This window comes from Manis javanica, chromosome 14 (assembly GCF_040802235.1).
Source record: "Manis javanica isolate MJ-LG chromosome 14, MJ_LKY, whole genome shotgun sequence".
NCBI lineage: Eukaryota > Metazoa > Chordata > Mammalia > Pholidota > Manidae > Manis > Manis javanica.
In genome coordinates this window covers 2,466,801-2,491,286 of record NC_133169.1, presented here as the reverse complement: position 1 = coordinate 2,491,286, position 24,486 = coordinate 2,466,801, and the positions used below count along the sequence as shown (strand labels likewise).

The window sequence follows — 24,486 nt, the reverse complement described above, 5'->3', positions numbered from 1 at the left end:
GCCTCATAAAATAAGTTAGGAAGTGTTTCTTTTTTCCCCCCAACTCTGGAAAAGTTGTATAAAATGGGAGTTATTTGTCCTTGGATATGGGAAGCAAACAGTGAAATTGTCTAGGCTTTCATTTTCTTTGGGGGAAGATTTTTACTTACTAATTAGATTTCTTCAAATGCTGTATGAACTCTTTGAACTTTCTGTCTCTTCTTGGGTCAGTCTTTATAAGTCAGGTTTACTAAAGAGTTAACCCATTTCAAAGTTTTAATTTTGTTGGCATGAACTTCATTGGTTCACAATACCCTCTAAGCAGCACTTTCTGACCATGCACTTTGTTACCCTAAATTATGTGCTCCTCCTCTTTTTGCTCCGTCCTACCAGGAGGAGTTTCTAAGTTACATGATTCTTTGGAAAGAACCAAATTGGTCTTTACATTGTGTTTTTTTCTCCTGACCCACTGATTTTTGGTCTTACCTTTGCCGTTGCCGTCTGTTCTCCTTGGATCCCACCGCGTACGGATCCTCCCCTTCCGTGCCGCTCCCCACCCCTTCCTGCTTGGGGCTGTGTGTCCCTGGCTCCCGAGCGCCCTGGCGGGCGGGAGCTCTTCGGCCTCTCCGACTGCTGCTCCCTCTGGCCCTCGCTTTACGTCTCCTCGTCGAGGTTCCCTTTGCCATCCACCGTCTATTCTCTGTCTCCATTTTTAATTGACAGGCCTTTTCTACTCTCCGTGCGTGAGCAGTGGGGTCCAGGGGCCCGGTCCTTGGCTCCCCCACGAAGTCGCCATGATATCTTGAGCAATTACATGGTGAGATTCCCTGATCTCTGTTTCTTCACCAGTAAGGAAAGGAGGCTGGTTACAAGATCTCTGAGGTTCACGTTGGTGATACTGTTCTGGTGACAGCCTTTTATAGCACCTTTAGCTCTGGCCTCTGTCATTTCTGAATACCTCCTGGGTCACTTTTCTTAGATGTTTTGGGGTTTCTCAAACTCTTGTGGCCTATATTAATCTTACATAATTCACATTCTCCCCCAACCTGTTCATTTCCCTGTCTCCTTATTTGGATATTCCTATTTTCTCAGGCATGCATTTGGTTTTAGCTCCTGCCTCCAGCCTTGTCTTCCCAGACTGTCTTCATACTCAAGTCTGATTAGGTGGTGGGTGTGCCCGTGTGTCTTCGTGTCCGTCCCTCTCCTTTCCTGTTAGTCCAGTTTAGGTCTTTATGTCTACAAGAATGATTTCTATGTAATACCTACTTTCTTCCACCCCTCACCTCCCAGTTGAAGCCTCAGCACTTCGTGGAAAAAAAAAAAAAATGCTGGCCTTTCCATCCTAAATCTCTGTTTGAGTTGCTGTCTGAGGTCCTGTTGACCTCACTGGCTTTGGGCGCCATACTTCTACCCCGCTCCCCTCAAGGAGGCAGGGCCAGGCACACCGGTAGTGTTGCTTGTAGGCCTCCACAGCAGGCTCTGTGCCAGGAGTGCCAGGGGTCAGTCAGTCTTGTGCTTTATAGAACTTTGTGACTTACAAGGGGCTTCTTACCATTTTGGGGGAACTTGAAAGTGGAACCAGTATGTAGAATTTTCATGGTTTCCGTGGACTGTTTGGTTCTGGAAGACTTCCTGAATCGGTGATGTGTGCATCTTTTAAGTGCTTGGTCTCTGCTCTTCAAAGTCTCTTTTTTCAGCCTTGTTGATGTATTTAGCATATCTTTAGCATATTTCTCTAATGGTGCACAATCTTAAAATTGTAACATAAGTAATGATTTACTGCACAGAGGTAGAGTCCTGCAATGACAGAATGTGGACCTTTAAAGGAATGGCACTTTGTATGTGGCTTATGAAAGGGACCCTGTTCACTTTGAATTGTATTTCATACTAGTGTCTCACTCCTTGACACAAGCATGTACCCTTGTAATTTCATTAACTGGATATGTCTGGGTTATTCTACAGTTTCCTATTTATGGGAAACTTTACGAAAAGATCGTGAGGTCACTATAATTTTTTTCCTGGAAAGCTGTCCAGTTCTGACAAGGCTTGGACAGGTAACGCCTGTGTAGGGCTTTCTGAGGGAATGGCTCACAAGGGACACCGCATGTCTCACACCCCAGCACTCAGCTCCCATCTCCCCTCCCGCCGTCCTGTTCCCTGTGCCCACTTTGTTTCTGTGGCCAAGAGAAACGCATGCAGTGTTTCCTCATTTTCCTTCAGTGCGGCCAGTCTAAAGGTGGATTGCGATATTGTGCAGAGTGAAACTTCTCCTTTCCAAATCAGTTGTCCACACCCCCATATAATGCCAGACAAAGTCTTGCTAAGTATCACCACCTAGAGCTGGACCACTATGATGTTTTAAGGAGGTAAAATAGATATACACTCTTTATAATTATCTCAATGAAACTTTAAAGAGCTTTTTTGAGTTATGTGATCTACCTAGTAATTCTTACTAATGTGATAACAGTGCTAGGAATTAGGATATATGATGGCAGAAGTTAGCACCTTCTAGAAGTACTGCTTTAAGGATCTGACTTGCATTCTCCTGGCTGGTCTGCTGTGTGCTCACAGGATGGGGGTGAGTGGGGTATGGGTGGTCGGACACGCGATGCTGGGCTGCAATATGGCTCTCAGTTCCTGTAGTCCGTTACGTTTTATTCAGTACAGGGCATTCTGGTTACTTCTAAATAGCAACTTGATACAGTATTTGAAAACAATGTGTATATCCCTGAGAAAATATTTCTGGGTATTATAGAGGTATGTCTTCCCATATATTAGTCCTTTTTTAACATCAAATCATAGCAGAAGTGGGTTGAAAAGCAGTGGCATAACATTTAGAAACAGCAGAGCCCTTGCCAATGAGATATATACAGTGATCTATACTTTGGGATTGAAGAAACTCGCAGAATTACTTTATCATGTAATGTACTTTTGACATCATATTGTCACTTAAAGTTAAATAAAGCATTTAATTTTAAGAGTAAATCTGTCTCAATGCCTGGCAAAATCACTGGTAAATGTCTTCTGTCCAACTCAAGAAGGGTGAGATTGGAAGAGAGCCGTGGTGCGTCGTGGGAACTCTGTCCCCCATCCTTAAACAGTGATGATGGTGGGGATCCCGTCCACAGGGCCACCTGAACGTTCATGCTGTTCCGACACTATCTTACAATTATAATTTGTTATTTATATTTACATTTATATTTATATTTCTGTTTCTGTTTCTTAAGCTTTGTCTGTGTTCACATACTTGTCCTGTAGTCCTACCTTTAGAAATCATTTAACCATATTTTCTTTTGAATCCCTTTTCCTTGCAGTTACTTAGAAAAGTGCTTAGATGAAATAGGTGCCTGATGAATGTTGGAGACTGAAGTCTGGTGATTTATTTCAGTGGCTTGTGTTTTTAATAGTTTTATTATTTTCCTTGCTTTCTAGGCACACAAACCAATGGTCTGGACTTTCAGAAGCAGCCTGTGCCCGTCGGAGGGGCAATCTCCACGGCCCAGGCCCAGGCTTTCCTCGGACATCTCCATCAGGTAGAATGTTCTGCTCAGCCATGAGTGAAGGTCTGAAACACTAGGGTCTGGCGAAGTTACTTCAGAATATGGGTCTTTTCGAGTTGAGTAAAGCCTGGTGCTAAGCACATCCACCTGTGTCCTTCGAAGTGGTTAGAAGTCCTGTAGTTCAGCTGGCTGCTGACTACCGCTGTGTGAAAAAAAGAGTTCCTTGTTACGAGTGGAATGTACGTAACAACTGGGTTACTGTTTTGTGAGTGTGAGTCCGTATTGGTTCACTGAAGGTGTAGTAAATCACAAAGGCACCCAAAATGGCATAGCCACCATTGCCGGAGACCCGCTGTGTAAGGCTCTGAGCTCAGAGCTCGCATCCCTGCCTTATGACAGTTTCAGACCGCTTTGATTTGGGCAGCTACTCAGAGCCTTTGCTTGACTGAACCCCTGGCGTGGGGCTTAAAAGATCTTCCTCAACTGTATTGCCTTTACATTACATGGATTTGTCCTGAGTCTGAAATAGGAAATGGATTCTATTCATCCATATTTTAGCTGTAATATAGAGGGAAGCAGAATATAAAAACAAACCTTGGCTCCATGAGAGTTTGGGGATATGAGAACTGGTTGAAAATGGAAAGTAAAACAATGAAAACAGTTGGAAGATAGATTATGAGAGTAACTCAACCCCTTGATTTTTGCCGTGAGTGTGTATTAGAGCAGAACTACACACCTTGGTGGTTTCTACCTCACTTATAGCCTAGAACTAAATTTAATGCTCAAAATGTGTGGTCATAATGGCTCTACTGATAGTGGTGCCTGATGGTGGCAGTGGTGCAGTGGAAAGCACATGTGGGCATAAAATTTAAAGATTACATATGGACACGTAGCTATTATAGACATACAGATATAAAGAATTATGTGTGCATGTATGTATGTATGTACACGTGTGTATAAAGTAATACTCTCATCTTTTCGTCAGACTATGTCTTCAGGCTACCTAAATAGAAGAAGCTTCTTTACTTGAAAACAGGTGAAATTTTAGAAAGCTTTTCTAAATCCTATTTCTTTGTTCTCAAATTCAAAGGTATACTATGTGGGAAAAAGTTAGCACCTCCTATTAGAGAGAGTCCTAGTTGACAGACTTTTGCTCTGGTGCATAGCTGTTTTAATATCTTTAAAAGTAGAGTAACTTCTATGTGAAACTTCTAAATAAAATATTAAGGTAATTTAACATGTAATATGATTTGAGAACATATTTTAGAGAAGCTAAAGTGCTATTTTCATGTTGGTTCTCTTCTAAGAACATACTGTGGTCTCCAACAAGTTTCCTTAAAGGAATAGTATTTTTTTGGTATCATTAATCTACAATTACATGAGGAACATTATGGTTACTAGACTCCCCCCATCACCAAGTCCCCCCCACATACCCCATTACAGTCACTGTCCATCAGCATAGTAAGATGCTGTAGAGTCACTACTTGTCTTCTCTGTGTTGCGCAGCCCTCCCCGTGCCCCCCCCTACATTATACATGCTAATCATAATGCCCCCTTTCTTTTTTCAGCCCCCTTATCCCTCCCTTCCCACCCACCCTCCCCAGTCCCTTTCCCTTTGGTAGCTGTTCGTCCATTCTTGGGTTCTGCGATGCTGCTGCTGTTTCGGTCCTTCAGTTTTTGCTTGGTTCTTATGCTCCACAGATGAGTGAAATCATTTGGTACTTGTCTTTCTCCGCCTGGCTTATTTCACTGAGCATAATACCCTCTAGCTCCGTCCATGTTGTTGCAAATGGTAGGGTTTGTTTTCTTCTTATGGCTGAATAATATTCCATTGTGTATATGTACCACATCTTCTTTATCCATTCATCTACTGATGGACACTTAGGTTGTTTCCTGTTTCTTGGCTATTGTAAATAGTGATGTGGTAAACATAGGAGTGCATCTGTCTTTTTCAAACTGGGCTGCTGCATTCTTAGGGTAAATTCCTAGGAGTGGAATTCCTGGGTCAAATGGTATTTCTTTTTTGAGGAACCTCCATACTGCTTTCCACAATGGTTGAACTAATTTACATTCCCACCAGCAGTGTAGGAGGGTTCCCCTTTCTCCACAACCTCGCCAATATTTGTTGTTGTTTGTCTTTTGGATGGTGGCCATCCTTACTGGTATGAGGTGATATCTCATTGTGATTTTAATTTGCATTTCCCTGATGACTAGCGATGTGGAGCATCTTTTCATGTGTCTGTTGGCCATCTAAATTTCTTCTTTGGAGAAGTGTCTGTTCAGATCCTGTGCCCAATTTTTAATTGGATTATTTGCTTTTTGTTCGTTGAGGTGTGTGAGCTCTTTGTATATTTTGGATGTCAGCCCTTTATTGGATCTGTCATGTATGATATTCTCCCACACTGTAGGTTGCCTTTTTGTTTTATTGGTGGTGTCCTTTGCTGTACAGAAGCTTTTCAGCTTGATATAGTCCTACTTGTTCATTTTTGCTTTTATTTCCCAGGAATAGTATTTTTGATAAGAATACAGTCAATTATGTGGCATGTATCATATTAAGCATCTTTATCTGGCTTACGTTTGTAGTGGTCTAAGCATATTAAAAAAGATGATATGGAATCTTCTATCCATTGGGTCCAGATTCCAAAATGAGTGCAACTCCTGGATCAGCTCCAGGACTTCCAGATCTAGCCACTGATCCCCAAAGTCATTGAACCTCCAGTACCCCTGAAACCGAGGACTATAAACCAAAGAATTTTATGTGAAACCTTGACATCATTGAATCCCCCATCAAGATGCAAGTCCCTGTGGAGCTGTTCATCATCTGATTAGACACATCATTAACAAACATTGTGATATTCACCTTGTTTCTAGCCCCCTTATGGACCAGGGCACACCCTGAAGCTATACCATAAGTGTAAATATGTATACACTATAAAAATAGATTATTTTAGGTCTGTTGCTGCATGAATGATAAGTTCTATGAAGATGAGAAACTTTTCTTACCTTTATCCTAGCACTTTCCAAAGAGTCAAACTATAGTAGATATTTAGTAATCACGTGTTAAGTAAATAATGATATAATATATGGGAATACAGAGGATGAGATGATTCATTCAAGCTGTACAACTAAAGCATTTATCATAGAGAGGTCACATGATTTTGAGCTCCATTTCGAAGGATGTTGGGAGGAAGCTAAGTGGGGTAGCAAAAGGATGCTCCCACTTTTACTGTCAGCTTTCCACTGTGAAAACTTTCAAAGCTACAGAAAAGTTCTAATAGGACAGTTTTAAAATGAAAGCCCTTCACTTGGAATCACCAGTTGCTACTATGTTACCGTATTTGCTTTCTCTGTTTGTGTGTGTGATGTGTTACACACCACACACTTTTTTTTTTTAATCATTTCAGAGTAAGTTGCAGGCATTATGACTTTTTACCTCTAAATAGCTCATCATGTTTTTCCTAAAAAGAACATTCTCTTATAAGACTACAATACAAATTTCAAAATCCAGAAATTTAGCATTAATACAATATTATTATTTAATGTACAGTCTATATTTAAATTTTTTCTGTTCCACGATCCAGTCCATACCGTGCATTTAGTTGTCGTGTCTATTTAGCCTTCTTTCTCAATTCCTCAGTCTGTCCTTGGCTTTCATAATATTGATGTTTCTGAAGAGTAGATAACAGCTGTTTTTTAGAAGGTCCCTCAGTTAGAGTTTGTTTGATGTTGACCTAATGTTTGGATTCAAGTTATATGTTTCTGACAGGAATACAGCAGAAGGTATATGATATTACCTTCTCCTGTTACTGCGATGCTAAATTTGATCATTTGATTAAGGTGGAGTTTCAGATTTGTCTACTGTAAAGGTAACTTTCTTCCTCCTTATAATTAGTGAATAATCCATGAGGAGATGCTTTAAGAGTTGTAAATATCCTGCTTCTCAACACATTTTTGCTCAGAAACATAATGATTTAAATAAAATCACATAGAAACTTTATTTCCTTTAAATCTCTATATGTAAAACTTCTTTCCTCTGGCTCTTTGGCTAACTTCTTTTAGTCATTGGGTCTTAGACATTATCTTTTCACATAGTTGTCCCTTGATTACACTGTGTCTGAATGTGTTCTAAGTCTCTGCATTTCATGTTTGCTGTGATTTGGTTTGGTTTGGATTTTGAGGTTTCTTATCTACTAGCAAGACTGTCAGTTTTAAATAAAAGACAGCAGTCAGCTGATTTTAGTTCTGAACTCTGTACTGAACTCTATACCAACACTTCTGTTTAACTTTAGGAAATCTTGATACTATGATCCAAAATGGAACTTTTCTTCTTGTTAATGATGCTACCATTTTTTCTAGTCTCCCAGATTTGAACCTGGAATAATTCATTTTTTCCTTCATCTATATGCAATCAGCTGCCAGGATCCTGCGTAGTACCTTGCAATGCCTTCCGTGTTTCCTACATTTGTATTCCCACTGCTGCCATTCTGGTTCAGACTTCCATTTCTGCTACCCTAGTTTGTATATATATTTTTCCCTACGCAGTCTTTCTTTCATTTCAGGATATTGACATTTTTGAAGAGTATAAACCAGTTATTTTGCACAGTCTTGCTCAGTTTGGGTTTGTCTGCTGTTTCATCACTATTAAATTGAGGTTACACACTTTTGGGAAGGGGGCAAACATGAGGGGTGCTGTGTTCTTTCTTCTTGATGCCTCATACCAGAAGGCATGTGTGTCATTACTGGAGACTTTGTGATCACTTGTTTTTCCTGGTTTCCCCAGTATGAAGTTACTGTTTTGCCCTTTGTAGCTAATAAGTATCTATGGAGAGATAGTCGAGAATGTTTAAATACTATATTATTCTCAAATGTCACCCATTAGTTAGCACATCCGTTGACGATGCTGGCCTGAATCTGTTATTACCATGGTTACCAAATGCCAGTCCTTATTTTAATATAACTACGGTTTGAACTTTGAGTGTATGAAATGAGTATTAAATATTATGACAGACTTTCATGTGTAGCTTTTAGGGTAGATTCTTTATTTCAGCCATGAGTTTTAATTTATTACTATAAATGTTTTAAGGACTTGAGTGTACAGTTGTGTGTGCGTGTGTGTGTAGGATTTTAACTGTGATGTATACATGAAAATTTTGAAATTAGAATGAATAGACAGTTCTGGTTGTTTATAGTGGTGCACATGTACATAAGTAGCTTTGTTCTTTGTGTTCTTTAACACAGTGTAGAAGATAAATTAAGTTTTTAGAATTGAAATGTCATATGAACGTGAACAGAATGTTATATAAGGAATGGCTGCTACAAGTGTGGCATGCCTAATGATGCTAAGTGTGGGCAAACATCTTCAGAAAAGCAATGTTAACAGCATTTTCCAGTGGGAAGTGGTGGGACTGTGAACTTGACCCTAAAGTTTTGACCTTATGAGATAAACCTCTTTGTATTCTCAGTTTAATTCAGTCACACACATTTAATACAGCCTCTTGAAATGCTTACTGATAACAACCCCTAATAATGGATGTCCAAGTATTAGCCTAGAACCTGCCCTAACTTCCTTGTAGGTCCAGCTCGCTGGGACAAGCTTACAGGCTGCTGCTCAGTCTTTAAATGCACAGGTAAGCGGGGATGTGGAATTATGCATCACATTTCTATTTATTTTTCCCATATTTTTCTAATTTTCTTTAGTGAGCATGTAATAATTTGTAATAGGAAATACTTAGAAGTATTGCTTTTTTATTACTGAATCTCATAAAGGTCCAAATAATGATAATCATTGCCATTAATAAAAATCAGTTTTGTATTATGCTACTGTGAACAACCAAATGTGACCAAGAAGAGCCTAGTTGCAAAGTTGTGTAAGCTGAAGGAAAATGTTTCTCAGTTATACAGCTGTAGCACGTGCCTAAAACAAAGCTGAATAATATCTTAAATGCCCTTTTGTTTCCATTGTCTTTTAATTTATGTTTTTCATGTCTTGGAGAAACATAGTGTAGGAGGAAAGAGCACTAGGTGAAGGTGGGGTCTCAGGTTTGGGTTCCCACGCTGCCACTGACGAGCCATGTGACCTTTGGCATGTCACTCAGCCTCCTAGGGCTTTTCCTTCCGTCTAATAGAGTGGGCAAGTTAGAAAATTGTCAGGCTTCCTCCCTGCTATAAAGTGCTATGATTCTAAGGATTATAATTAAACCTGTTTATAGACATCGATGGGCTTCATACATCAAAATTTTAAAAACCAAACAAATCTGGCTACTTTGCTTCTACAAACCATATGGCAAAACATGCAAAGTTCAAGTATTATGCATTACTCCTTAAAATTTCAGTCGACCTGCTGCATCTTTCATTGTAGTGTTCAGGTAAACTAACAGTCAAGAGGGAAAAGCAGTATTCTTGAAGATTGATTTCACTGTTGCTAATGACTAAAGACCTTGGGTTGAACATGCTATGAAACCCAGTGGAATATGGACCTAGTAACACATGGAAACAAGAGAAGAGAAAAGGAGATACTGTGACCTTCCTTTCTGAGGGAGAGGAGGTGGCAAATTGCCTTGGTTGCCATGGCAAACTTTCATCCCTTAGAGAGATGTTGGCAAACAGGCTGGATCTCCAGTGCAGAATGTTTACAGTCCTGCACTGTAATTATCTCGCAATGACTGGCAGAATTAATCAGAGCCTTTATGTTAATTAGCCTTGCTGCAGTCCCCAAAACAGGTGGTGGGAAATATGCAAATCTATGCAGAATTTTAATGGTCTGCATAACCAGTTTTAATTACCATAAAATCTTTGCTTGGTGCCCCTTTCAAGAGTGTGTTCTCTTTCCCTCTTGACTGCCGCGTTTTCCTTCTGACCTATGATGGCAGATGCTAAGTTTACAGTTCTTCGTAGTATTAGATGAAAAGTTCCTGGGTCAAGTAATCAGTCTTTGAGAGGATATGTAAGGAAGGTTCAGTCAGACCACCGCTAAGTATGTGTCACAACGTTGGAATGGAGAATAGATTAAAAATGTGCTCTTCCCTTCCTCCCCATTTCCAGAATTGAGGATTTGGGTTTCTGAGAAATTCCGATTTTCTTGTGGAAGACCGAACTGTTTTTTCTTCTTAAAATTTGTAATTGCAGCTCTGCTGGCATTGGAACAAAAAGTCTAGAAACTTAATATGTAAAATTAGGAAAGTACAAAGATTTATAAGACAGAAGAGGAGTGAAAGCAAAAAACTCATGATTGGATAAGGCCTTGGTGTAAATAGTTCTTAAAATTCGGAGTTATAAATACATTTCTTTAAAGAACTATGAAATTTCTTATTCCCCACCCTGCTCTCCACGTCAGTCGAAGTCTAATGAAGAATCGGGGGATTCACAGCAGCCCAGCCAGCCTACCCAGCAGCCTTCAGTGCAGGCGGCCATCCCCCAGACCCAGCTTATGCTGGCTGGAGGACAGATAACTGGGGTAAGTTTTCCCTGAGAGAATCGTAATAAACTTTCTCTGTGTCAGAACTGCCATTGGCTATTACCTGATTAGACTGTTTACTGTAGCAGACAGGTAACATGGCTGGGCTTGGCGCTATTAGGTCTTTAAGAACCTTCTACAGTGTAGGCAGGTCTGAAAGAGGAATTATCTTGGTCGTAAGTTTCAGGGTATCTTTTCTTAGTATTGCAGATGCTTCAGATAAACCAAGGACCCTTAAAATGTACGTTTCAGCTATTGATTCATCTCATAGGTTTATTACCCTATGGTTGAAGCCATTACATTAACAAAAGTGTAGTTGTCAGTGTGGCAGTGATGACATCACTTCAGGTAGTAGTAGAATGGATTAGTACCCACAGAAGAAAAACATTTTCTGTAGGTTCCTGTTCAGTGTTCTAAAGTGAAACCTCTGGTCTCATATCCTGGCTCTGCAATTTACTATATGGGCGAATTACTTCATCTCTGTGTGCCTAGGTTTTCCTTCAGCTAAATGGAAATGCTACCAATACCTGTCTCAGTATGTTTTGAAGATTAATAGTGTATGTAAAACTCCTAGAACAGTACTTGGCACCTAGCAGTCAATAAATGTCATTTATTTGTATTGGTAGGAAGTTGGCCTATGTGAATATAGTAAGCTTTTAACTTTAAATCTGTCTTTGCTCTAAAACACCCATTCAAATGTTCTTCCAATGTTGAAGTTTGTCTATTAAATTATCTTGGCGCAGGGGGATGGAGGGGCGGTTGGGGAGTGGTAAGGAAGAGTTATTATTTGTTAATCAATTCACATCATATCAACCCACAAATTATTTTATTTACTTTATTTCACTTAACATATGTTTTGGCATTGGAAGGCTGTTTTAAGAATTGTTACAAAATGGTTTACAAAATCCCATTGGTAGAAATTAATATCTGTTTACATATTGTATAAAATATTTATAAACATGAATCTCCTGAAGGGTAGATTCTTACACCTCTAATGCACAAATTGTATTGAACCCTTTTAGAAGGAGGGTTGTGCCATTAAGTGACTCTGTACTTAAGAATTATTTCATGATTATTGTTTGATCAGAACATATCACCAAAAGGAAGGTAGAACACGTTTATTTAAGTGCTTGAAATAAGTTGCATTTGAAAGCAAGTTTAAATCTGCTGTAAATAGTTTCCTGTTTTTTTGTTTTGGGTGACTAGTGTCTGCTAATAGTAAGAGACACTTGTGATTCCAGGTTCACGTGGCTGGAGGTCTGTTAAATCTCGGTATTAGAATTCATTTGCATGTAAAGAGAGGCGGCTGTCACCACCTGTTTCACAGAGATAATGTGTTGTAAAGAGGATGTAAAGTTGCAGAGACCCAGTGTTTTCACCACCAGAAAAGACGGTGCCAGGGAGGGGCTGTAGGGAGCCTTGGAGAAGAAACAAACGGAGCTCATATTCTTTAGTGCTATCTTAGGGCATAATGGAAATGATGGAATATGGCAGGAGTCATGCTAATGGGAAGCAGCTGGGCCTTATCAGCTCCTTCCATGGTCAGATCCGGCATCCTTGGTGCTCATTCATCTGACTTAATCACTTGCTGTTCTGTTGGGTGTAAATTTCCTTTCCCATCCTGTCAGCAACAGTTCTTTTTTTTTCCGCGGACTAGTTAAGTACTTTTTGCTCGGGCCCGAGGGCCCTGGACGAGCCCGAGCGGCGGTTTGGGGGCAGAGGGAGGACCACCCCGCCGGTGTACGCGTCCCGCCCGCGGTGGGAGAGGGAGCGGCCCGAGCCCGGGTCCCGGACCGCGCTTGCCGACGTGCGTGCTTCCCCCGCAGCTCGCGCTCACGCCCGCCCAGCAGCAGCTCCTGCTCCAGCAGGCGCAGGCGCAGGCGCAGCTGCTGGCGGCCGCCGTGCAGCAGCACTCGGCCGGCCAGCAGCACGGCGCCGCCGGGGCCGCCATCTCCGCCTCCGCCGCCACGCCCATGACGCAGATCCCGCTGTCGCAGCCCATTCAGATCGCGCAGGTGAGTGAGCGGCGCGGGGGCGCGTCAGCCTGCCCGCTGGAGTTGGCGCCAGGCGCACGGTTGATGATTTGAATAACTGTCATGCAAGTGACGATTCGTGAGTGATCAGCTGAATATTTCCGAGGCAGGGGATGACTGTTGAACTAGCCGTCTGCGCCAGGCATGGGGTGCCCCTCGTGCTCTGGGAGAGCCGGTCGCCTCCTCCGCAGAGGGGTCCGCTCTGGGCAGAGCTGCACGGGAATGTTGTGCGGGAGAGTGCCCGCAGACGGGGCAGGCGTACTGAAAGGCACAGACCTCTGGCGAGGAGGAAAGGCAAGGGAGGTCCTTTATCTAAAAGGGGAGGGGAGGAAGGTAAGGGTCATGTCAGTAAATCGTCAAGAGTCACCATGAGTCCAGTGCTGGACAGTCATCTGTATGCCCCCAGGGAAGACTCAGAAAGGGACTTAAATTGTAGCTTGAGTTTGACAAGACATAAAAGAAGCGATTAACTTAACTACACGAGGAAAGAATAGATGTCAGACTGATCTTTATGACTAGTAAGTGCAATTTTCATCAAGATGTTTCCATTTTGGCCACTTTTCTTCATCCCTAAACGAATGTTTTTAGTGAGACCCTATGTTAGCATTATTCTAATAAGACAATGCACATTGAAAATTATAAACTACTGGACCAATATGTTTCAGAGGTTATGGATCAGACTTTTATAGGGTTGGCTACTAAAAAATCAAATTTTTACACTGATTTCTCAGTTGAGTTATAGGCTGGTGCCACATTTCATGATTGTTATAAATATTTTAATTTTTTGATGCAAATTCAGATATAGCACCCTCAAGTTCTACTTTACAAGAGAAATCAGTCAAGTGTTCTCACTTGATTTTTAAAACCCACATCGGTCTCCACATGTTAAAAAGCACAACAGTAACCATTTGTCCTGAGGGAAATTTACAGACCTACAAAAAATGGGGCTTGGCTCAGTGGTGACACGTGCCCACGGAAAGACGATTGTGCCCGCGCTGCAATGTCACAGGCCACTGCTTGGCCGGGAGCCTTAGGCCTAGGCAAGCTTTTAATCAGAATCCCCAACCCGTCCTTTGGTCTTTTCTTCCAGGATCTACAGCAGCTGCAGCATCTTCAGCAGCAGAACCTGAACCTGCAGCAGTTCGTGCTGGTGCACCCGACCGCCAGCCTGCAGCCGGCGCAGTTCATCATCTCACAGCCGCCGCAGGGCCAGCAGGGTGAGCCCAGGCGGGCACGGCCGCCCCTGGGGCGCTGTCAGAACGAGCCTCGGCTAAACCTGCAGGCAATGCAGGCTCAGTGTTCTTGTCAGAGAAAAATATTTGTCATTCATACCACATTTTCTCCTTCCACGTGTTTCATCGCTAGGGAGAACCCAAGAGTTTGGCTGGAAGTCTGAATGACATCCTTCAACATGCTGAACATAAACTGGATAAGCTGCTTCTAGTATTTTGATAGTTTTTCATGAGAACATATTCAGAGAATATGGGTGGAGCATTGAAAGTGTATGCTTCCATCAGTCATTTGTTTTATTTTAAAGTTTGAGAAGAGAATGTTGTATTAGAAATTGTACAAACTTTGTGAGTTACAAAGACATCTTTGCAGCCTTTTAATTTCTGTATTGAATGATGAAGCTCAGGCATGTTGGTAAGGTTGCTTCATGGAGGCCTTGCGTGTGTCAGGGTGTCCAGGCTTCAGCAGGAGGGATGTCAGTGCAGCAGTACCCGTTGCTCACTATTTCTTTTTCTTCTTGATCATTTGTTCCAAAATCTTTTGTCGTATGAATGCCTATTCCACTTAACAGCAGACAGCTCCTTTTACGACCAAGACAGCCCTCTCGCCCAGCATACAGTTTCTCATGTATTCTGGGTTAAGAAGTTGAGCTCTTTTTGGAGTTGCAGGCTGCTTCCACTTAGAATACTTCTTCATTTGTGCCCATTCCTTAAAAAGAATTGGCTAGTCAGAAAGGTTATTATCATTCAGGTTACACTGAAGACATGTATCAGTTTTAGTGTAGTGTCCCAACTCTCCTTGCCCAAGTTGTATTTAACAAGATTGGATTTCAGGCCAATAAGACATCAAGAGTTTTAAGACCAATAAGACTATCAGGGTATCAGTTGGAAATTTTCACTTCACCTTCTTTCTTTTGCCATATGTTCAAAGTAATCTTTCATGTTTCTGACATCACTGTTTGTATTTTACAGGTCTCCTGCAAGCGCAAAATCTTTTAACGCAACTACCTCAGCAAAGCCAAGCCAACCTCCTCCAGCCGCAGCCAAGCATCACCCTCACCTCCCAGGTCATTTTTCTTCCATGAGGGTCACTTTCTCTTATCCTGCTGATTTGTGGGACTTTCAAGCTTTGTTTAATTACACAAAAACAAAAAATACCCACAACACCCAAATAAAAATGATCCAAGTAGTTAAAAAAAACTGGCCAAAATTCAAAACTAGGCTAATCAGCTTGATAAAACAATGCCAAAATGAGGTCGTCTTTGCAAACCTTAAAGGAGACCCTGTTAAACGTCTGTAAAGAACTGTGCTAGAGCAGGTCAGTGATAAGCTCTGTGTTGGGCCACCCTCCCCTGCAGTTGACAGTAGAGATCAGTTGAACTAAAACGCCTACCACCTCAGTTAGAACCCATATTGCCCTTTGCTCTTTTTCAGAAACTGCAAAGAAGCTCTGATCTCTGTTTTTTTCCTCTCAACTTTCAGATGTTGCTTTAGCTCATTTCTGTCAGAGTTCAACTGTATGAAAAGCACAGGTCTAGACACCCAGAAGTTTAAGCTCTGAGTTCTGTCTCTTTCCTACCTGTGTCTTTGAACAGGTTATCTAACCTCTCTGAACCTCCATTTCCTCATCTATAAATTGGGCGGTTGAACCGACTGATCCTGAATCCCTCTTCCAGCTCTGATTCTCTTTATCTCTTACCATGGAAGTTATCACTTAATATTAGCACATTACCATATTTGAGAAAATTCAATATGTCAGATAAAAGTTTTAAGAATATTTTCTTCTGGTCTGTAACTCTTAAAGGATTCTTTCAACAGAAGGTTTTAATTCGTATGCCATTAATCAATTTTTTCTTTTATGGTTAGTGCTTTTTGTGTCCTAGTTAAGTCACTACCTTATCCAAGGACACAAAGACATTTCCCTAAGTATTCTTCTAGAAATTTAGGTCTACAACCCATTTCAAATTAACCTTTGTACATCATGTGAAATAAGGATCACAGTTCATTTTTTTGTCTATGGATGGTGAATTATTTCAGCATCATTTGTTGAAAAGACTCTTTTTCCCACCGAAATATGTGGGCAGATCAGTTGGCCACGTATATGCGGGTCTACTGGACCTTCTATTCTGCTCCCTTTCTAACTCCCAATCCTAAAGGGAATTCTGAGTTAGAAATAAGTAGAAGCTTTCTCATATTTGAAGCAACAAATGATATTAGAAAGGAAAAAGAAAAGTTCACCCAAATTTTTGGCAATTTAAAACTTATGTATATTGAAAAATAAAAGGAAATAAAGCAGACTGGGAAATTTGCATTAATACAACAGAAAGGCTTAATCTATAACATCTGATGAGCTCTTTAAGGATAAAGATGAGAATAAGGATATCATGAATATACAAATGGGTCATGGAAGTAAATCCAATTTACATAAAAGGAAGTACAGATAAAAATTGACACAGGAAAATGTTTACTTTGAGTAATAAGAGCAATATAAATTAAGGCAACAGTGAAGTACCATTGTACTCCTTGAATTAGCAAAACATTTTTAAGAACTGCTAACACCAATCATGTGGCAGAAACTAGCACTGGACACTGAGAGCCAGTGCTAGATGTGGATGCGAAGCCATAATTGTTTATGGCTTTCTCTTTATCCACGTACAGAAAAGCACTTGTGAATTTATCTCAAAGAACTGTATGCACAAAGCTTTTCATTGTGGTGTTGCCTGTATTAGTCTAGCAATGCAGAAATTGTTAAATAAATTATATTGTCTCACTCAGGCTTTGAAAATCATAATTATACAGACTAAAACATCATAGAAAAAAAGTTGAACCTTAGTGTTGAGAAAAGCAGAGTATAAAATTACACACACCGTAATTGCAGTCAAGGTTAAAAATGTAGATCTGAGGAGAGGGAGGAAATTTCTGCAGGTTAATAGATACATTTAGGGCATTATATATGGTGACAAAGTATATGTGAGTGGATACCTTCAGACTCATCAAGATGTATACATTAAACTGTACAGCTCTTTTGTATGTCAGTCACTTCAATTAAAAAGTTTACTGCTTTGATTTTGTGCACAAGGGTGGGTCCCTTCCAGCATCTTAATCACATCATAAAAAGTGATCTGGGATACATACATTGTTATTGAAAATCTAAAAATTACTTATAATTTAAGGGAAACATTCACAGATTAAACTGTAGCAAACTAAAAACAGGAAAAGAGGGGGAAAAAAAGTCTCTGGAAGAAAACTCAAAATACACAAAAGTGAAGCTGTTATATAGATTATTTAAACTGTAGGTGATTTATATTTCCCGCTTTAAAGTAGTTTTAATCTTATGACAACTTGGAAATACAATAGTGGTAAGACAAATATGGTCGCTGGAGTCTTGAAACTTACAGCTTAAGTAGCATATTTAGGAAATAGATACTTTAAAATAATTATTAAAAGGTGTAAATACATATATTCAGGACATTGGAAAATCCAAATGTAATGGGTTTCATTTTTGTGTGTGCAAGTTTTTCCACAGATTGACATGTCTGACCCGAACCATGGTTACAGCATTCATAATTTCACACTCTGCTTTTTCTCCCCGAGCGTACGTTGCACCTTCTACAGTATTACACGGTCATCATGACTCTCCTTGAACATAGCCGTCACCTTAGGTTGACTTGTGGCATGTTGCTGTTACACACTGAGGTGTCTTGTGTGTGCAGCTCTCCTGTTCTTTCCACAGCCAGCAACCCCAACACGCACGATAGCAGCAACCCCAATTCAGACACTTCCACAGAGCCAGTCAGCACCAAAGCGAATTGATACTCCCAGCTTGGAGGAGCCCAGTGACCTTGAGGAGCTTGAGCAGTTTGCCAAGACCTTCAAACAAAGACGAATCAAACTTGGATTCACTCAGGTAAGATGAACCCACCCTTAAGTTAGATTTTCCTCCTCAGCTGGGTCCAAGTGTTTGCTGTGCAAGTCTGAAGAGGCTTCTGAGGGGTGGTAGATTCCTGTCTTGTTGGTTTTTAGTTTCAAACTGTAACTTCTTAACAGTTTCCTGCATTTACAAGTTTAGGCTAGTATCATATATATTCATTTGTCCATGTATAATTAGTGTTAAAACCTTTATTATTTCTTTTAGAACACAGGCCTCTGAAATTATACCAATAAATAACGAAAATTTAAGAGATGTTGTTTGGGGATAATATAACTGTAGTGAAGGTTCATTATTTGAAGAACGTCTGGTTCTAGACCTAGTGCAGCATATGCACGATGGAGAGTAAAGAGTACAGGGTCTTTAGAGTAGCTGAAAGAGGAAATATGGAAGACTTGCTTAAAAATTGTCTTTTGGGAGAAAGAAGGGGGCGGCAGAGAGAGACACACCCAAAATAAACCCAGACTCTGAAACTAATTAAATAGGAATCTGCTAAAGGTGAAAAATCCAAATTAATGAAAATCCAAAATTTTTTTAATGTCAACTAGCAGAGGGCTTATAAAGTGGAATATGTTTAATGGTTTAAACAGGCACCTGGGTGTATGTTATTTTTGTTGTAAACACTGCCACGGACTCTTCGACTAACCTGTCACACATACTTTTAAAGAAGGAAAAGAATTAAACTGAATGACATTTATGTAAAAGATACAAGATCATTAGATAAAAAGAATTACTGAAGTATAGATTGAATTGGGTGCTTTTGTGGAATCAGAAACCTGATGATTTCTTTCCAGAGAATAATACAGTCTGAAATTGTAGCCACCACTTAAATATTCTCCAAATTATTTTGTTTTGAAAGTGTAGTAATAAATCACTTGTTCTGGTAGATCAAAAACCAGAGATGACATCCCTGATGTTTTCTGTGTTTTTAAGAGCAGACTTTTATTCCTTCTATTTCTTAGGTAATTTTTTTTTTTTTTTTTTTTTTTTGCTCAAAGGAATGAATTATGTATCAGGAACATACAAAATGATTTTTAAAAATAAATACAGTTTTAGAGAAAAAGCAGTTGTATTTGTGAAGAATTTCAGTTGTGAAGAAACAAATTATAATTCAGAAAAACTTCAGTACTTTTGAAACAGCTAAATGATCTGGCTTGTTTTTAAAAAAGAGAGCTAAAGACCCAGGTGGAATGCTGGGGTAAGTTAATAAGCTTAAATAAGCATACGGTTGCCTTATTTAGCCGTGCTTCAGCTTTTAGGCTATTAGCACAGCATACTCCTCAGTTCCCTAGGAGATTGTTGCCCTGGCAATATGCCCAGGATATTAAGGCTTTTATAAAATCTTTACCTTTCACCCAAAATGCCTGTCTGGCATCTGACCCAGCATATTGCCAGTGTTGTGTGTGTCTTTTTCTGTATATATAAAGGAGTCCCCCTGTGACCTGATGTCTGCTTTATGGTTTTGTCCTATTGTTTGGCATGACTCTTCCTTATTTTTCAAAATGCCTTCAACATAGCAGTGGCAACATTTCACAAATTAACCTGTGTGGATTAAAGCACGTATTACGGTGCAGGATCGGAAAATCAACCTTTATTTTTAAATCATACACCTCAGTTGTGAATATTCAAAGTATTCGGTTTATTCACACACACAGGGGAGGTTAGACATTCAAGTTATCATTAAAACTAGCAAAAAATCCCAATTCTGTAGGTAAATATATATGTCAGTAGATATTTGAAACAATAATTTTCCAATTACATAATTGGTTATTAACCAGTGATATGAAATGATGTCGTATCATTGTATGATAGATTTAATCACATGATCAGAAAGTGTAACACCTTTATCACCTGTGGGACATTTGTTATATCCCAACTGCAGTCTTTCTTCCTTTTTACCCTTCATTCTTTTAAAAAACCTCAAAGGGATTTAAAATAGTTCAGATTATATATGAGTCAATTGCTTAAAACATTTGCTTTTGTGAAGGAGAATCCATTTGTAGTTATAAGACCTCTAAACCAAGCACATATAAAAATTAATGAAAATTAGCATGTTAACTGAGGGACATGTTGCTTTTTATTCACTAAATAAATATGAAGTGAAATTTCATTATAAGCGTCAAGTGGATTTGCCCTTCATTGCCGTGGTTCCTGTTAGTTGATGGCATAGCTCTGTTTCCAGCCTGCCAACCCTAAGGCATGGTTTCTTATTCTTACTATGATGTGATTTTTGAGTAGCTGTTTTATTTTTTATTTGTCAATGTTGTTACTTTTCATAGGAAGGTATTGCAGAAGTTTGTAAAAAATTATGCAGCAAATTATGTAGGTATGGTCAGTAAACATTTGCCAGCTAACTGGTACAGCAGGTCTTATACTCCAAGAATTGCAAACTGTAGTTGGCCCCAGTTTTCTAGAAAGCTATAATCTTAACAAAGTGACCAAGACCTGAGCATATGTAACAGACAAAGCATGTTTAGAGCCTGACACATAGTAGGCACTGAGTGAATATTTGTCTGTTGAAGTAAGATATACTGAATGTATAGAGATATCAATAAAGATAAACCTGTATCTATATACTTGCATATAGATCTATGGATAGCATTTGTGCCCTGCTCTTCTTTCAGTTGGTTCTTTCAGTTTTACTGTAACTAGAAGGAAATCAATAAGCAGTCCGTTTCTGTTCCGCTTAGAGGTAGTGTACTCAGGGCTGTCCACAGACGTCCTGTGATGATGGCAGTGTTCTAAGTTTGTGCTGTTCATACGATAGTCACTACTCGCACGTGGCTGTTGAACATTTAAAAGGTGACTGGTGGGGCTGAAGAATTGAGTTTTTAATTTCCATGATCTGAATCAATTTTAACTTAAATAGCCACATGAGTCTGGCAGCTGGCCCATGTAAAGACACAGGATACAGATGAGTTGAAGTTCAGGTACTCTCTGTCCCTCCTTTTATTTTAGAGTGCCAACATTTCTCCTTGCTAGACTTTTATTAAAAGTTACTCCCAGTAAGAAAATGAAGTTAAAAAAAAAATCTCCCTTCCCTGAATACTGCCTAATGCTGGTGCTAATAAACGGTGCTACATCTGAAAGAGGAGCTGTAGGGCAGACATCACGAAACCTGGGATAATCCCCATTCAAAATAAGTGCTGCCAGGACGGTTCAGAGTTGGCGAATAGTAGAATGAGCTGTGTAGTCCTTTGAACTAGAAATGGTGCTTTCTGCTCTGACACTAAACTAATTGAAATGAGGGTTGAATCATTTAAACTCCATAAGCTTCTGTTACCTGTATATAGAGTAACTATTAAGATACGGCTTTTTCCAGCTTTAACAAGAGAGATTCAGCTGGAAGAGAAGCAGGGATACATTTCAAAGGTTGTAGGTTTCTGGAGAAAGACATCTTCTGTAATATATTCAGGGAATCATTGTTCTACTGAGGTAAGGTTACCAAGTTGCTGATGCGCATGAAGGCTTCACTAAGTGGGTCAAACCTCTCTACTGTGACCTTCTATCTCTAGTGGTTACAAAAGTAGTCTTTTAGGACACCTGTTTTTTGTAACCAACTTTGAAATCCAAACTAAGGGGGGAAATGGATTTTTTCACTGCTTCTAGGAATACTGTATAGGGGTAAAAAAAAAAAAAAAGGCATGAATTTTAGATTTTAAAGTGCTTTATTGGAAGTGTGGTTAAATCAGAAATGCATGAGTCTATCTGTACAGTTACACCTATTAACACTGGGTGATACAGGTAAACTGATTTGTAAAGATTATGTAAGTCACTTGGGTTACATCATTTAAGGGGCTTGTTTTTGAGATGCTTTCTAGAGACTTAGTGGAAATATCTGATATACTGATTATTACATAAGGTGACAAGGAGAGATTCAAACAGGGAGAGTATGGGAGTATGGGACAGCCCCAAGTGTTGTCACAGTCAAGGCCTCACTAGCAGAGTCCACACTGGAGTACTGTGCCCAGCTTGAGGACGGTTGGCGGTGCGGCACCGAGTGAGTGGAGTGGTTGTTGAGTCCTTGTCTGGAGCGCTGCTGGAGCAGCCCCCCAGGGTGAGGACCGTGGGCGTTACTGAGGTCAGTCTCCCCTCTCCCCCCCCTCCCTCCCTGCTCTGTATGACTGCAGGGCGATGTTGGGCTCGCTATGGGTAAACTGTACGGAAATGACTTCAGCCAAACGACCATCTCTCGCTTTGAAGCCTTGAACCTCAGCTTTAAGAACATGTGCAAATTAAAGCCACTTTTGGAGAAGTGGCTAAATGATGCAGGTGGGTGAATTTATATGCAATTTTCTCGTGGCCCATTGGAATTTTACAGGGGGCACTGTTGTCTGACTTCAGGTTTGTGTTTCTTACTGTATTTTTGGTACTACAGACCTCGGGGCTCACCAGTCTTGGAAAGATGGCTGTAGTTACAGCTGCATAGGGAAGAAAGCCGATTCGCTTAAGTGGTCAGGTAACGACAGCGCCCATAGTCAGCGGTGACGTTCGGCCCGGGAAGACTGTATTGAGCCAGGGCTAGGGACGCCGAAGGGACAGGGTGAGAAGGCCTGTGTGTATTTAGATAAACTCGAAAAGCAAGTTCATTGGTTCTTCCTTGGCAAATTACCATAAACTCATTATGGATAATATTTCTGCTTTTGTTATTAAAATGACCACATATTTCAGACATAAGAGGTAAAGCTGCTAGTTTTCATTTACATGTTTTGTGCTGAGGTTTCCTTTTGGAAAATGTGGATTTTGAATCACAGAACCTCAGACTGCGCGCTCCAAGGAACCATAGAGATATCCCCTAGACCGGTTCTCACTGTAGCCGGGAACAAAGCTCAGGCCTTGGGGAGACGTAAATCTGTAACGCCCATCTTGGGAAACTGATTCCAAAGTTCTGGGTGAGACCTCAGCACCTGTGATCTCACTGAGTCCACAGGTGAGAACCGCTGGTCGGCTTCCTCTGCGTCATTTTACGTAGAGAGGAAAGAAACTCAGTGATGCCTGGTGTGCTCAGGGCTGTTAAACTATCAAATGACAAAACCTTGTTTAAATTTAAAAGCATTTGGAAGTGCTTCACTGTTGTTTTGTTGGGGGAGGGCCGGTGCCCTGAATTATACCAAAACATGAGAGATCATTTGCAAGACAGATATATTCAGTAATTTCCAAACTTTCCCCGTGAGATCCCCAAAGTCAGTGAATGAATAGACAGACAAACAGACAAAGCCACAACATAAGGGCAGAACCAGAAGCAGCAGAGCCGAGTCTGAGGCTGGGAGTGGACATCTGCTTTCTCAGAAACAAATCAAAAAGTGGTGGAGCGGCGACAGTATAGGCAGCCGGCCTGAGACAAAGAATGCCAGCAAGAGCAGCGGGAAGATCGGTGGCGGCGAACACTCTTTTAACCTAGGTTATGAAAACGCTTTCATTCCGTGCTCACTTGTAGCTTAAGTTATTTGGGTCAGTTTTGTTGTCATTAATACACGTCATCATGTGCATGCATCGCGCTCAGCTGATTCCTGTGTCGCCATCTTTCTCCCAGAGAACCTCTCGTCTGATTCGGCCATCTCCAGCCCCAGTGCCCTGAATTCTTCAGGGATGGTAATGGAGGGCTTGAACCGCAGGAGGAAGAAGCGCACCAGCATAGAGACCAACATCCGTGTGGCCTTAGAGAAGAGTTTCTTGGAGGTTAGTGGGGTTTTGTTTCTCAGGCACGTGGGTTGTCTGGGTAGGACCAGTGCTAGCTGCTGTAGAAGGTAAAGGTGGACCCATCAGCCTCAGCCCTTATGGATGCTTGTATCGTATTGGAGAAAACGTGGGAAACAGCCAGGGTGCTTCGGGGTTCAGGAGACAGGCTCGCATCCATGTGGGCCCTCAGCGTGACAGGCAGCAGCCGACACAGGACACGCAGGAGTCCCACCGACAGGGAGGGATGGAAATGCGTGAGCAGAGGCCCCAGAGAAAACTGTGAGGCGTCTCGGGAAACGCTGAGGTGTGACTTGGCTCGATTCTAGTGTGGGTGGGCCTGGAATAATGGTCTGGGGCTGGAACACTAAAGGCCTTGAGTACCGGGCTATGGAGTGCAAGTTCATCCTCACAGGTATTTGGCTCTCCGGGGTAATGTTTCCGTACCAGAGAATATCACAGTCAAAGCTTCGGCAGAACTCTGACTTCTGTAATTCAGAAGAGGCTTGAGCCCCATGGCAGGGGCACTGAATCAGGAGCCTTTCTCAGATCTACCACTTTTATTAACTGTATGTCACTGGTCGAATTACTTAAACTGAAGCCCTTTATCTATAAAATACCTGCCTTTCCCGCCCCCCAGGTTTACCACCTGCCTCACTTGGTCCAAGTGAAATGCGCATGAAGCACT

General features: G+C 40.9%; 1 protein-coding gene across 9 annotated transcripts in view; it reads left to right on the top strand.

The window, feature by feature from the left end:
* Nucleotides 1-24,486, top strand: part of POU2F1 (POU class 2 homeobox 1) — a 177,108-nt gene that overhangs the window by 121,936 nt on the left and 30,686 nt on the right. For 8 of the 9 annotated variants that reach the window (XM_073221616.1, XM_037023721.2, XM_073221617.1 and 5 more), the window contains 9 exons: nt 3,412-3,512; nt 9,053-9,106; nt 10,813-10,932; nt 12,759-12,947; nt 14,056-14,182; nt 15,167-15,261; nt 17,928-18,101; nt 22,253-22,394; nt 23,656-23,801. In XM_073221616.1, the coding sequence (XP_073077717.1) occupies nt 3,412-3,512; nt 9,053-9,106; nt 10,813-10,932; nt 12,759-12,947; nt 14,056-14,182; nt 15,167-15,261; nt 17,928-18,101; nt 22,253-22,394; nt 23,656-23,801 (1,148 nt within the window). The remainder of the gene's footprint in view (nt 1-3,411; nt 3,513-9,052; nt 9,107-10,812; nt 10,933-12,758; nt 12,948-14,055; nt 14,183-15,166; nt 15,262-17,927; nt 18,102-22,252; nt 22,395-23,655; nt 23,802-24,486) is intronic. The other variant, XM_037023718.2, reaches the window with a different exon arrangement.